Source organism: Colletotrichum godetiae (assembly GCF_030913485.1).
Source record: "Colletotrichum godetiae strain CBS 193.32 chromosome Unknown BDP55scaffold_28, whole genome shotgun sequence".
Classification (NCBI taxonomy): domain Eukaryota; kingdom Fungi; phylum Ascomycota; class Sordariomycetes; order Glomerellales; family Glomerellaceae; genus Colletotrichum; species Colletotrichum godetiae.
In genome coordinates, this window is record NW_026851276.1 from 310,155 (window position 1) to 324,920 (window position 14,766).

The window sequence follows — 14,766 nt, forward strand, 5'->3', positions numbered from 1 at the left end:
GGCGTCGACGAAGCAATGCTTTATCGAAGAGATTATTGAGCCCGTTAGGCTTTACAACGTGCCGCATCATTTAAGTGATGGGAACGAAGATGGAAGGGCTGAGTCAGCAGAGCAACATTTCATCTCGGATTTCGATGTGTTGAGTAGTCGTTTGGATAGCATGCGACGGGGTGAGCACGTCTATCGCTTCATGTACGTTCACGTCTTGCCCTCACTAATAGGAGCCGCGCATAATGAACATTGCTGATTTTTCCCCATAGCTCAATCTGCCAGGGGAACTCATGGAGGCCTTTGCAGATCACCGTTTCCATGTTTGAGCTACTCATAGAAAAGCTGAGCTTGAATAAGTCCATACGAGATATCGTGTCATTCTTCTACATGCGAAACATGCATACAGAGGAGGTCTTGTCCATGCCGTACAACGAGCGACGAAAGGGATCAGTGGTCGGTATGTATAAGCTCAACCCGCTGACTTGGATTTAACGGTTTTCGCCAGTAGTCGGAGGACTGACCATCTAGCAGAAGCGTCGTACACCCTTCGATATCCAGAACACAAGCCCGATCTGGACAAATGGGTGATTCGTCAGACTGGGGTGTACCATCGCTGCGATTCAACATCTGGTCAGACTCTATTCATCATGTTCAACCCTGTACCAAACGCAAAAGCCAGTATCACAGCAGCCGAATGGCTGTCCAGCCGAGTCGGAGGGTCCGAAACCGACCCCGTCTGGCTACACAAGATCCTTCTGGAGACGTACTTCCCGGCATGGAGGTTCTATATCGCATCCCTAGAGCGACAGTTTCTACCTCTGGTGAGATCATACCGGCTCTGAGAACTTGAATCACTTGATCTAATGCCTGCCTACTGCATAGTCGTACAATACGCTGGTAAACTTCATCAATGAACCCTCAACACTGAACCCAAGCCACTTGACGACGCTCGTCAACCTCTCGAACCATTTCCTGACTACCTCATCCATCCTGAACTCATCTGAAGAGACATTGAGGGAGCTGTCGAATCTTTGCGCCCACTGCTTGAAGGGAACGAACGCAGACTTACTCCAGGAGTCCATCTCGGAGTTTGAAAACTTCCAGCGCCAGTGTAGAATGTTCTCACACACGGCGACGGACCTGTATCATCGCGTGCAAACAACCTCGCAGCTGCTTGCCAACACTCTCTCTTTCCGCGAGCAGCTCGACTCTAGGAAGCAAAATGAGAATATGCTGCGCTTGAACAAGTCGGTGGTGTTTATTACTACTCTGACACTACTTTACTTGCCGCCTTCTTTCATAGCTGTGAGCAAAACCCTCTCTACTCTACTTCCCGGGAACTAGCGACAAATGTACATGGAAAACTGTCGCAGCTGGCTAAGAACTCTTGCGACAGACATTCTTTGGAATGAACTTTTTCGACATGGACTCTGTGACCGGTAGAATCATCAGCAGTCCGATGATCTGGATATATGTGCTCTGCTCTGTCCTCCTCACTACAGCAACCTTTGGAACATATTACACGATGCGGGAAGGAAGCTTCCTCAACTTGAAGGTATCAGGGTTGAGAGACCTGAGCTGGCGGGGCCTATTTTATCGGAAACAGCACAATAGGGCCGTCGAGCTGAACGCTCTACCGGTTTGATCAGATGTCGGAGAACCGGGCAGCGTATCTGGAAGTCTCCCAGAGAGATCGATCTTGAATACAGCATGTCGGTTGGCCCCTACAAGTGCAGTGATTAGAATATGGCGGTTGCCATCATTGCCGACTATGGTGCCGGTGAACTCGTCGTTCTCGGATAGGCCAGGTAATTGTGCCAATTCGCGAATGATCACCGGATCTCTCGTCTCCGGTCTTGCAATCTCGAGTACAAGTATACAACCACCATCTGCTCTGCTCCCGAGGGCGAAGACCGTGTCGTCGCTTGGATCGATCATGACTCTGAGAAGGCGGTAATTTTCGATGATCTTGGGGTACCGAGATCGTCTCGCCTGTATGTGGGATGTATTCTCATGAAGATCGACGGTGAATAGTCGGGATTCTCGAGATACGATGACACAAGCGGCCTGTTGGTGTAGTCCCGCAAACGTAGTGAAGAGACTTGAGCCCTTGCTCTCTTGATCCTTTACGATGGGAACATGTTAGTATCATGTCTTCTATGGCTTGTACATGAAACAGGACGATACGACTCACTCGCGGCTCGATCAACACTTCTTCAGTATCCTGGGTTTCAAGGGAGTATGAAACGACGGGTATGCGATATAAGCCGTTTTCTTCCAGATACGGACGGATCGCGGCGTAGCATCGGTTCTGGCTGGTGAGCGATAATGACATGACATCTTGGGCAGGCCAGTCGATTGCAATGCATCGATTCAACAATTGCCTGCCGCTCTCTTCTGTTCTGCAGTTCTCCGGGCTAGATCCCATCCTGTTTCTCTGAGTCAGTCATATCTTTGCAAATAGCGAGTATATGCAGCTGATAAAGCGTGGGGGAGCTTACTCGATCAGATCCTCGACTCTCACATGAAAGATGGATCCCGAAAGGCTCTCATCTTCCTGATTTTCTACCACGAATACCAAGTTCTGTTGATCAGTTGACATCGCCATGATGTAGACTTCTGGAACTGTTGGAAGTCGAATGTGCCAGTAGTTCTGGGAGCTGGAGTCGGCTACAGCTCCTTGTCCTATTTTAAATATGTAACACTGGTAAAACGAAGATTAGGAGCATAAAAAAGTCTATCTAAGACGAAACTCACGTTGAAGATGTTTCCCGTGGTCGTGGCAATCAGGTAGTTGTTGGTTAGGCAAACAGCTTTCCAGAACCGGCTCGTCGATCCCAATAACTCCAAGGAACGCTTCCCGATGATTTCCAGAAAGTCTCCCTCTGCGTTCGGGGCAGAGCTTGAGGCAAAAAGTGAAATATCGCTGTCGCTCCAGTACGCAATTATACTGCCGTCTGGCGATACCTTACAGCCCTTGAATACATCGTATCTCCCTCTTGGTATGCGCCACTGTTGCACAGTCTGTTCCGAAGAAGATTTTGGCCTGGGCAGCGTTAGTCTCCAAGTTCAAATGAGTCTAATCTCCACGAGTTTGACTCACTGTTTCAAAGTTTCCTGTGAAGATTCGAGCCGATCAATCTCCTCGTACGCGTTGAGCGTGCGTCGAAGCATGTTCTCGACCTCCTTTGCACTGCACCTCTTGTTCTGACTGATCTTCAAAACTTTGGACTCGAGAAAATTTAGCATGGTCCGAACTGCTTCGTGTTCCTTGACGCTCCTCGCCGCAGCCTTGCGAATGAGTTGCCTGTGAGTCGTCTTGACAGCCGAGTGTAAAGTATTCACGGAAAAGAACCCAAGTGACCAGACGTGGAAGAAGACGTCGTAGCTAGCGTCGATACCTCTGCGGTATTTGAGTCGGTTCGTCTCGTAACTGTCAATCGCATTCTTCCCGCCCTCGAGATACACAAAGAGGACGCTGAGCACGCAGCCCAGCGACCACACATCGCTCCTCGTATTCATGACTTTCCCCTCACGGAACGATTCCGGGGGTAAGTACGTCCCCTGCCCGCGCCGATTCTGGGTCCCGGACATGGTCCTCTGCTGCCAATCGCGTCGCTTCGTGAACCACTTGGCGATATTCCTCTCTTCCTCGTGGCTGGTCTGGTGCCGGATTTTGACCCTCGACATGCCAAAGTCGCTCAACTTCCAAATGTAGCGGATCTCGATCCCATCGGCGCTCGTGACGGTTTCTCGGAAAATGAGGACGTTGCTCGGCTTCAGATCCATGTGATAGCAGACGATCCGCTCGAGGTTGGGGGACTGCATCTCTTCGTGGAGGAATTTGAGGCCGTTGGCGAGACCGATCGCAGACCGTAAGAAGCCAGCCCTGTTGTTCGCCGTCTTTGGCGCGTTTGAGCCGTCCTTCTTCATGTATGCTCCCAGATCGCAGACCGCTAGCGGCATGAAAAGACTGTACGGTGCTGGGCTGGCGCCCGTAGGATACTCAATGTTCAAGGTCCCGAGATTCTCTAAGATGTTTTCGCAAGTCTTTGGCAAGCTGAGAATCATTTTCATGATCTCTCCTTCTTCCCTAGACTCAACATCGGATTCCGAGGATGACCTAGTGATGTAGTCTTTCCGTGCCACCCATCGTTCCCTGCTGTCATTTCTGCGACGATCTTCGAAATGCCCCTTGGCAATCTTCACTTTGTAAACTCTGCCAAATGCACCTGAGCCCAGCAGCTCTTCTTCCACGTACGGGAGACGCTGGGTATCGCCATGTATTGTGGTCTCCTCTCGTTGCCGAAGCACCACAGTACAAAATGGAGCCTGTGACCCGTAGAACTTGTCCGCCGTCGCTTCATCCCCGTCGAAGAACTCTGTCAAGCTTTGAAGGTCGGTCGGTAGCAAACACACGCGCCTAGAGATCCCTCCTTCGGGCGGCGGCCACTCAGGAACGGCAGCTAGCTTCTCTGTGAAGTTTCTAGCTGCCTCAACACGACAGCCAGCGAAGGCGATGATAGCGAGAAAGTTGTGTAGTTCTCTATGCTGGACATTTTCAACGAATTGGTCCTCTGTAATGGTGGATTGGCGGTTTTGGGGTGCCTCCTCGCCGATCAGGCTGCGGAAGAAGAGGCGGAGATAATGCGGGCTCAAGACACCTTTCGGTGTCTCACGGGTGGCGAATCGTAGGTTCACACTATCTTTCCGCTCTAGATGTTTCAGAAACAAATTGCGAATTTCGTCGCACAAATCAAGGTACTCACGAGAAGACATGGTTCGTACCACCAGTGTCTTGTCGTCATGGAAGCGGTGTTTCCATGTTCTCGACCACCTCGCAATGTGCAATGAAGAATAGGATGGCCAGATTCGGTCAGAAAACGAGGAAGATTGAGTGAGAGTGTGAGAGTGATGTTCAAACGAACTACCGCGTTGGATCAGAGAGGGGTGACATTCCGAAGTGGCGCGGCAACAACACATCACCTGCACCCAGTTCCGCAGGCGGCACGCAGAATAAGGCAACTTCTGACTGCGCCCCGGTCGGCGCTGACCGCATGCCGCATCCCAACATTGCTGCAGAAACAGGTCCTGCTTACGCCTGAACACTTCGAGCTTCCGCTCTTCCGTAAGTGAGGAAGGGGTTCCAAGTAAGCCAGGCTACGGGCAGCATTGAGGCTGGGAAATCGGTCTCGAGCATGATATGTGACTGAAAGATTGAATGAATATTATGTAAGCCTAGGTGTTGCTGGGAACAGGAAACGACTTTAGGAGAACGTTCCAAAATTTGCATCTGCGGTAGCGTGATTCCACATAGCCAACTGCACAGTCAAAATAACCGGTCTCTTTCATACAGTCTAGCAGTCTGGCGGAATAGCTGGATAGATAAGGTGCAGCCCTATTCAAGGTCACGAGTATTAATGACGAAATCAAAGCATACTTCAACTAAATCGAAATCGCTTTTCATCTACTAATACATGAAAATGTATGCCGAAATCCCGCCAGAGCTCCGCATCGAACTCATACTAAAGGAAGGTCGCGAGGATGAAAGGTGCCCGGGATATCCAGTCCATAACGATGTCCTTAGAACAGGCTCAATGCCTCAGCCTTGATCATCATAACCTCGTCTCGCAGGCGCGTCACAAAAGGAGGCTCAAGAAGCAGAACCCGGTTCCCCAGAAAATGCTCGGCGCGCCGACTCCACGCCACAATCAGGAGGTTCGCCAGCGTCATATTCTCCTCGTCCTTGAGCTCCCACAAGTCTTCGCGACACGCATACATCTTCTCAATCACGGCCCACGTCCTGTCCGCCATGGACCCCGAGACCCGGTTCTGGAGCTGCGCGCCCAGGTAATAAAACGTCTGAATCTTGAAGTCGAGGTCGACGAGCCACGCAAACTGGTGCCCCGCGACCCGCCGCTGCTGGAGCGTGATCTCCAGCGCAATCAGGCCGATGCTGAAGAACTTGTCTTCCGGCCCGTGCATCTCCGTGCCCCATTCCGGTGCTGCTTCCAGCGGCGTGATGACCTTGTCGACGATGGCGGCGAGCGAGGTGCGGGAGTAGAGCGCCATTGCGTGGAGCGGATTCATGGCCGAGTCGGAGAGGAGTCGGCGCTCGAGGGGTCTCAGTGTCCGGTCGAACTTTTGCAGCGCGTCTTGTATTGCGGTGACGAAGGGCGAGTCAAAGGGATGCGGCGGGGGCATGGCCGCGTATGCTAATGCTGAAGCCGGGCCTGGGGATGCCTGGCCCCAGAGGACGTCGTCGACGGACGGGATTCGCATTTCCAGGGCGAGTGATTCCGCTTCGTATGTAACTACGCAGTAGGACATCTCTGAAGGGCCGTCTCGGGCAACAGGTGCCTCTTTCATGGACGGATGGAGATCTTCGTCGTTGACATTGAGTGGGATGCGCGTGTCCCGGCTGGAAGGTAGGACTCTAGCGCTGATGCTTGAGGCGGCACTCGTTTTGGCCTCTATCAGGACGGTTTGCCACCAGAGACGCCGTCTCATTTCTGATTGGAAGGGTGATAAGCTGAGGCGTGTTCCGTCGATGTGGAGACCGAGGCGGTGAGCTATGTTCACGACGATGCCGTTGAGAATCCACGGATCTACCGGGTCCCTCAAAGTTCGTTGGTGTAACTGCATTGAGGTCAGCCATGGGCATCACGTAGGGACAATAAAAGGTTAAGTGTTCATATGAGATACTCACTGAATAAAATATCAGACTCCTTATTGTATCTTCGTTGAAACGTTTCAGATAATTGTATCGTGCCATGGCAGTCTTGAAGCCCCTAGACAGAACCGTCGAAGCATCCTTTTTGGACCAGTTTAGCATGTCCCAGTGTTCTTTCTGCGAAAGAGTACCAGATGCTGCGAGGAAAACGGAGAACAGGAGACCCTGCGTAATGGGCGAGATGGCGTGGAAGTTGGATACCGCCTCTGCAATGTTGGCTTGGAACGTCGGAATGTGAAGGATCTTGGTGACAGGATTGACTCTGTCCAAGAACACCCTCCACAAGATGATGATATTGGGTGAAGAAGGGACACAATTGTAGGAGGGTCCTGAGGCGGGAGATATGCCCATGTAGTCATGGTGCTGATTGAGGAAAGCGAGAGCAGGAAGCCATGTTGATTGCTCGCTCTCCACCTCGAAAAGGGCACGAATAGTCTGTTCCTGTATTGGCGCTGTGTGAGCATGGCTCAAGCTCGATATGAGTTGAAAACGTAAGGGAACCAGAAAGAAGGCAAATCATAGTGTCAAGAAGCAAGTTTCAGAGCCACTGAAAATAGGACATATACTTACATCCTCACGAGTCGCAGACGCCGTCTTGCTGTCACGAAACTCGACCCCGTTTTTAGTTTGCACAAGCCATCCTGGCGACGGCACTTTGGGTCTATGATCGTCATGGTTCTTGCCATGGCTAGCTGTGGTGTCCGATGGTGATTCTGAATCAGCCAGGACAGTTGGCGTATCATTGACTGAATAAATCGGCTTCGATCCCATGCATTCTTCCAAAAGGGACTCGATGCTCGCAAGTTTGTCTCGTAGCTCATGATGGTTCTTCCTCCTCGGCTTGCGTGGACCCGGCGGTGGTGGAGCAAGGCAATGGCGGCTATGCTGCGTGAGAGTGCATGTTAACAGAAGAAGGGGAAAGGAGATGGAGGAAGGAGAGTGAATACAAGATGAGTATAAGACGAGATACAACAACAAGAGCTGCAGCCTGCAAGGGGTGGACTTCGTGTGTGTTAGGGACGGGTACAGGTACGTACGGTGATGCATTCTGAGCAGGGATACTTTCGGTCACATTTTAGTTTCCGTTGCCGGCACTCTACACATGCAGGGTCGCGCTTCAGGGGTCTGTCAACCAGAGCCCGCGCAGCCACCTCGTGGCTACCTGGCTGTTGAATATGCGCTGCCGCTATCGTCGGGTCTTCCATACTTCTCGGCAGCGTGAGCAGTTGCGGAGCAGGGGCGAGTAGGAGTATGCTAGGTGCGGGGACCGATGATTGTGCACGATAGAGACAGACGTCTGAGATGGAAGCTGGACGAATTGGACGACTTCACGCAAAGTTTACGAAAGAGGGGATTCGGAAACAAAACGCACGTCGTGCGTGGTCAATGATCCGTAAAAATAAAGGAAACTTTGGAACCTTGGAGTGTCGATTGACGTTCCTCTGCTGCCGGGGTTTGCAAGGCAGACGTCGGAGGGCGGGTGGTCCCTGAGCTAAGTTCGGTGGTGGGGAGGGAGATCTACCGGGTCCGGAAATCTTTTGGGGTCCGAGGCCCCGCCCCGAGCCGGCAGATGAGTGGACCTCCCTTAACGCCAAAGTGGGTACTCGTATGAGTCTAGGAATGTGTGACCTGTGTACTACTCCATAGACCCTACGAGCTAACCCTTGAACAGCTGAGGCTCACAAGTGGCGCTTGCTGATTTTACTTCTTTTGTTTGATTCTGTAGTCTCTGATTGGACAATGAACACCTACCTGCGATAGTCAAATACGAGTGATGGGACTAGAAATGCATGGCCTAATACTGGGCAACAGTGTAAAATGACAACGTCAAAACATTTCCATCGCCATGTAATTATTTGAATGAGGCTGAGCAGCGCATTGGCGGCTGTCAAAACTCCCCCCTATTGACTCAAAGCGCAATGTCTGATTACGCTTGAGAGCTGTATTGGTCATAAGATAGATCTTAGATGACAGATCAAGTGGGTTTCGTGGTTGTCCTCGGCATATCACTATGGGTTTGCAGCGACGAGAAGAAGTGTAGAAGGCATTTCGAGAGCCCAAGAGCCAAGATGCTTTGACGGTAGTCTGCCTTGCCCTAGAGAGACTCGTATTTACCCGGTGGGATGTAATGTTTGTTACCCTTTACAATCTTTTCCCCTGAGACTAGAGCAAATGGCTTCGATCTAAGCCTCGCTGTCGACAATCGCAAATCTGTACGTATCGATCTGATGTTGTATATCAGCAACATAATCAGATCGAAATAATGGATCTCACATAGTCAAGCGCCCAAAATCTCCTTCTTCCCCTAATTCTTTTCGTTCATTGAATTTTGCCTTAGGTTTCCACGATTTGCTTGCATAGTGGGAATTTCGAGTCGGCATTCGGCCTTCAAAAACAACGTACCTTACCACACTACCTTAGAACACACCCTTCAACATAACGAAAGACATCAAACAACACCCGAATAAAAAGCCAAAATGACGTCCGCAAATAGCACAACCCCCTCCTACGACACCTGCAAATCTCTCCCCCCAACCTGTCCCATCGAATACACCTTCTACGGCACCCCCCTCTCCAAACCCGCCTCAACCTTCTTCTCTATCACCTTCGCCCTCCTCCTCCTCCTCCAGCTCTACCACGGCATCAAATCCCGCACCTGGTCCTACTACCCCTGGCTCGGCATCGGCACCCTCTTCGAGTGCCTCGGCTACCTCGCCCGCGCCAAACCCGCAGAGAACCCATGGTCCATGAACGCCGTCATGCTCCAGATCCTCACCCTCCTCCTCGCGCCCACCCTCGTCGCCGCGGCAATCTCGGTGACGTTCAAGTGCCTCGTCATATGGTACGGCTCCCAGTGGTCCGTGATGCGGCCGTCGCTGTACCCCTGGGTCTTTGTCGGTTCGGATTTCGTGTCGATTGTGGTGCAGTTTATCGGGGGCGGGGCGATGGCGGCGGGTGCCACGGGGAATCGCAACGAGACGGTGGTGAAGATTGCGGAGAAGGCTATTTTGGGCGGGGTGGCGTTCCAGTTTGGAAATATGGTTGTTTGTGCGTGATTGATGATGGTGTATGTTGTAAGACGCAAGTCTGCGCTGAAAAGGGGCGGTGATGGGCTTATTTTGTCGCGACTCCCCATCCGCAAGCAGATGACGACGTCAGGCTTGTGGCACCGGTTCGTGAGAATGGCGGTACACCTATGTCTAGGGCGTTAGCGACGCCTAAGCAGGCAGGAAGAGCTCGCACTCTCGTGTACGCGCTGGGAGTTGCCTACGTGGCTATCATTATCCGCTGCGCTTACAGGTATGTGTTCTTATGTTTCCAGACCCTTTGGATGGCATTAGACCTTCAAACTAACCTCTATCCCCCGTACAGAATAACCGAGAATGTACCTGCGATATCCAAGGAGATCATGCGCAACGAGCCAATGTTTCTTGGCTTGGACGGGGTAATGTTGTTGATTGCGATTGGCGACGTCACGTTGGTCCATCCAGGCGACTTCTTCCCGTTCTTGAGTGAGAATCCCCACAAGGGCAATAGTCGTGACCGGGACTACCAGATGAGGAACATGAAATGAGAATACCTACAAGAAATAAGACAGGGCTTTTGGGGGGCCTCAGCATCTTCTCTCGGATTCGGGTTTCGGTCGTGCTGTTGGTGTGGGGTTTCGAGTTCTATGGCATCAAAATAACGGCTTCAAGTCAGGTTTTCCCTTACGATATCAAGTTAGATTGTGCGAGTTAGCAAGATCCTGTAGAAAGATGGGTTTAGATTTTACGAATGGCGCATTGTTAGATCATTTATCTTAACTTGATTCTTCCTTTCTAGAGTTATGGGCCTATAAGTGTGGATCAAGGTTGTTTAATTTCCATGAATTCAAGTCTGTCAATGGTCTACTAAATAAAGAGTACCAATTGCTGACAGTCGCATGCTCTTCACCCCCTTTTCTAGACTTTTCATCTTAAAAAGTTTTCATCTTAAAAGGAAAACGACGCGTCTTTCTAGAGAAACAGCCACGTACTCAGCTGGGTTGAAGAATTCTGGTATGAATCACGATGCTCAGGAGGCAGGCTCTAGGCCTAAGCCTCTCCGATATCGTCGTTCATATTTCTTGCTTGATGATTAATCTTGAAAGTGAGACAAGGCCACGAGATGAAGGTCTGCGTGGTTGGCACTCCTCGTTCATGGCTGAACCTGCATGGGACAGGAAAATTGGCGATCGTTGATGAATCCCCAAGACCAGAATTGTATCTGATCACATGACAGACTCTGAGACGATGGTGGGATATCTGTTATTGTCACTCTCCGAGATACTCTTCATAGAACATAGTCTGCGAGTGCCTCTTCAAAGTCGACCTAAATTGTGTAGAAAAAAATACCGAGGAGCAACGCATTTGTTTTGAGCAAGGAGTTAGTGTCCATCTTCCACGACTTGAGTCAGACCAGGTTATCGCCTACGCAGACCCACCGCACTGGTAACCTATGCACCAGTTCTAGGCTCTAGCCACTTAGCCGTTCGCCCATTTCCTTGTTCATCTCGTGGAGCCCAATCACCCCGTGCTGCAGAGTGATCGTTACCCTAGACTCGCCGTTCACTACCGATACACGGTCGATCAGTGACACGAACATGCGAGGTTGACAGTTGCTACATCTCCGTTCAGATGGGCGATCTAGAAATCCGAATAGGAAACGAGCAACAGGTACCCCCAGATCCCCACCGGGATGTCAGATCTCGGCAATAAGGGATAAGGCGATCGTGTTCTAGAAAAGGCGGGAACATAGGGGGAGGGTCGCACCGGCCCTTTCTCAGCCTCTCTCTCGCCACCAACACTCGTTGGACAAGAACAGTGCCGGACGGCGCCACAGTAGTCCTTGGCTCGCACCGCAGCCGGGACGCCGTCTCTTATCCACCGAGTGGTCCCCGGGTACAGCGTTGCGGCTAAGCTCCTCCTCAACGATGACCGATCTCCCGAGAGTGGTGGCCAATAGGGGCGTAGACGGATACCCGAAGGAAAGATGGGCGGCAAACTTGAGATAAGGTTGGGAACAAAGCTTCTCTTGGCGCACTCTCTCTGTCAAAAACTCTCTCTCTCTCTCTCTCTCCCGTTCTGAAGGCAACCCGGGTTTGTGGTCTTCTACACAGTATACTTTTCTGCCTCGCTGTGGGCAGGCGATGGTGGGGGGGGGGGGGGGGCGGGGGATGCGACAGCCGACTGAGTTTGGTAACGCAGGTCTCGAGATCGGCTCACTTGTCTGTCAGCTTTGACCAGGGGGACGGGGTTGGGGTTGGCCCATGGAGTGTAAATACCACAGGTTGCCGGATCTGCAAACTCCCAGTTCATCCCCCACAAAGGGGGAGTCCCGGCCATTGAGCGACCATCAAAGTATTTGTTCACTAGTGGACACCTGTCACCCAGATGGATGGTTCTCAGGACACGCTTCGAAGCGATTGCAAGAGATGATTGGTTGTGTCTTGTCGATGTGAGTGTGCCGGGACAATCCTAAAATCCGTTCGCGACGGGAAGAGCCCACAGTGCAGGCCACAGCAAGGGAAAGTCGTAGTGCCCCATTGGGCCACGACCGTTGCTTCGCCACCAGGCCAGCTGGAAAGATTGCCTTAATCCTGGCCCATCTGTGAGATCAAAGTTTTGATCTGTCACAAATTTAGCGGCTGCCGTTGATGCCTTTCATGTTTGCTCTGAGCTGAATAACTGGCATCTCCCCATCGGATTGGGGGTGGGGAATGACGCAAGTCAAGCAGTGAATAGTCTGGTCCAGATGGGCCGGGGCGAGTGATGAGTAACCTCGTCGCTCGCTCAGCATGGGAGAAAACCGGTGGCCTGCAAAGAAGCAGCTGCCAAGCGCCATGCAAGCTCTCTTCGCGTCTTTGCAACATCCACGGAGAAGAAGCACCGGGCCAAGTGAAGGCCACATGAGCAACAGGGGTGGTAGTCTTGTCGGCACACGACAGCTCACGTCTACCGACTGTGTCGCCAGGGGACGTCTTCGCCTCCAATCCAATGGCCTAGCTCTTGGTGGGTTTGCTCCTTTCAAGTCACACTCCCCTCCATGTTGTGCGCGTGGTGCCCGAGGGTCTACCTAGGCGGGTAGATCCACATCGATGGTGAATCGAGACGCCGTGAAGGATATCGAATGAGATTCTACTAGATCTGCATGATTCTGATATGCGGAAGGATCGTCTTCAGAATGGAAATTTGACACGTTTCGCTGTTGGTCTGGATCGTGCATTTGATAGAGCCTACCATCCCCCCTTCGTCTGTAGCAACTTCCAAGTGGCTGGAATGGGCGATCAAGGTGCGGCCGGGGAATGCGACGGCGAGAAAGGGGCGACGACCCTGCACGAAGGGTCCCTGTGTGCTCCCGATCCACGCTAGCGATGCGGCTCACGAAGGTCGGGGACGCAAAGCTTATTTCAGAGGTGACCGGTGGCGTGACTGATTGGCTGAAAGCTTCCTGGTACCGCCGGCGAAACAGAGATGTCCAAAGGACCAGAAGTCGGCGTCCGGTACGCAAGACGGAGCTACTGGGGTGGATCGCTGCGCGGCCGTAGCCCGTCCTTCGGGTGCTTCACGTCAACGATGCCCCGACTGCGCCGGTTGACCGCCGGAAGACTCCATCCAGAACGAACACTGTCTTGGGCCTCTGGAAAAATGCTGAAGTCCCTCCATCGGCACTTCGCAGCTGCCAGCAGAGTTGCTGAGACCGCCTGACGTCATACCACTGCAAAATGGAGGACTGGCGAGGAGTTTCTTTGCAAAACTGAATCAGGGTTGCATATTGCCAATGCGAGTCTGCCTTGATTTTCGTCATAGTCGTGGGTCATGGAAATAGGTGGACGTCTTTGATCGTCGGACCCTGAAAAATAGAGGCAGCGGTATCCTGCGCCGTAGGCAGGTGTGCCTGGCTGACATATGCGGAGTCCGTGTCCGAAGTCGACAATGATCTTCGAATACATCTGAAAATCTGGCGAGACCGATTGTGGGCGGCGGTGGCAACTTCCAACCACGGATAGCTGAACAGCTGAGCTGAGCTACCATAATAAGAGAGAGTCATGTCAGCGAGAGTATTCTCCTTGGACCACCCAGAGGGAGGAGTGAAGCAGCCAGGGGTGACGCGCTGTGAACGCCAGGGTTGCCCAGCGGGCTAGTTCGGAATGACGGAAGAGGGGAGTACAAATGACCAATGAAAAATCTGTGAGGGGCGACGGAAGCTTTTCCGAAGGCTCTGACTGGCCAGAGTAGTTCCACCTCTGAACCTGGTCAAACGGGAAACTGCCAAACTGGAAGTTAGGGGTCTTGGGGGAGGGGGGTGGGGTGTTCCAAGGAAAATTGAAGAAGGGAATGAAACTCGCAAGATTGACAACCTGATGATCGTGTCCGACGTCTCTTTTCGGAATGAAGAAACCCAATCCACGGCGGTGAGCTGATCATGATGCGACAGACCAATAGTACTTGATTCTTGCATCCATCAACTTTTTTGCAGCTGTGGTTGGCTATGGGAAGTCTCTGGTCGTAGGTGGTTGTCTAGGTGGCACCTAGGTAGGTAGGTATGTGTGTTGTAAGTGTGCGCATCTATTCCTATGCTGGACGATGACAAGGTATGTTGTGGACAAAGTCGTTTCCGTTGAAGAACACTGTGAATCGGCGATGAAGAACTGTAGGGAGCTATGCATTCGCGCTATGATGAAGGAGAATAAAAAAAAATGAGCCGACATTTTGAATTTGAGTAGTTGGAATTTGCAAGGGACACGGTCAGGTAATACGGTACGCCGGCATTGTCGGGCTGGTGGCCGAGGCCGTAAATTGTGTCGATGACACTGCAAAAGCAAGATCGCGGGCTCATGATAATGCGGACTCCCCTTGACATGACTGGTCGTCTCGCGGCCCGTGTGCTGCATGAGTATTGGCTGCCACAGCGAACCCTCGACCTCGTGGATTCAATTACAACGAATGAAGACGAGCCGTTGCAATTATCATTATCGAATGGAGCATCCTTGGGCTTCGTTGCTTTGTTGTTCCGACTTG

General features: G+C 51.9%; 4 protein-coding genes across 4 annotated transcripts; 2 read left to right on the forward strand and 2 right to left on the reverse strand.

Moving 5' to 3' along the window:
- Positions 1–132: 132 nt before the first annotated feature.
- On the forward strand, positions 133–1,819 carry BDP55DRAFT_194727 (uncharacterized protein). The gene is made up of 4 exons (XM_060565902.1): positions 133–448; positions 523–812; positions 874–1,296; positions 1,388–1,819. The coding sequence occupies exons 1-4, from the start codon at positions 310–312 to the stop codon at positions 1,634–1,636; spliced, it is 1,101 nt and encodes a 366-aa protein (XP_060427956.1). The 5' UTR covers positions 133–309; the 3' UTR covers positions 1,637–1,819.
- BDP55DRAFT_194753 (kinase-like domain-containing protein) lies at positions 1,460–5,254 on the reverse strand. The gene is made up of 5 exons (XM_060565903.1): positions 3,095–5,254; positions 2,749–3,037; positions 2,493–2,695; positions 2,186–2,420; positions 1,460–2,115 (listed from the first exon to the last, which is right to left on the reverse strand). The coding sequence occupies exons 1-5, from the start codon at positions 4,972–4,974 to the stop codon at positions 1,585–1,587; spliced, it is 3,138 nt and encodes a 1,045-aa protein (XP_060427957.1). The 5' UTR covers positions 4,975–5,254; the 3' UTR covers positions 1,460–1,584.
- A 55-nt stretch (positions 5,255–5,309) lies between these two features.
- On the reverse strand, positions 5,310–8,231 carry BDP55DRAFT_668625 (uncharacterized protein). The gene is made up of 5 exons (XM_060575244.1): positions 7,762–8,231; positions 7,295–7,609; positions 6,701–7,165; positions 5,545–6,630; positions 5,310–5,478 (listed from the first exon to the last, which is right to left on the reverse strand). Exons 1-4 carry the CDS (start codon positions 7,927–7,929, stop codon positions 5,575–5,577), a joined length of 2,004 nt encoding a protein of 667 aa, XP_060427958.1. The 5' UTR covers positions 7,930–8,231; the 3' UTR covers positions 5,310–5,478; positions 5,545–5,574.
- A 970-nt stretch (positions 8,232–9,201) lies between these two features.
- On the forward strand, positions 9,202–10,298 carry BDP55DRAFT_695050 (RTA1 like protein; the record flags this gene model as incomplete). Its single annotated transcript, XM_060577422.1, has 3 exons — positions 9,202–9,772; positions 9,871–10,024; positions 10,097–10,298. 3 exons carry the CDS (start codon positions 9,202–9,204, stop codon positions 10,296–10,298), a joined length of 927 nt encoding a protein of 308 aa, XP_060427959.1.
- Positions 10,299–14,766: the final 4,468 nt, after the last annotated feature.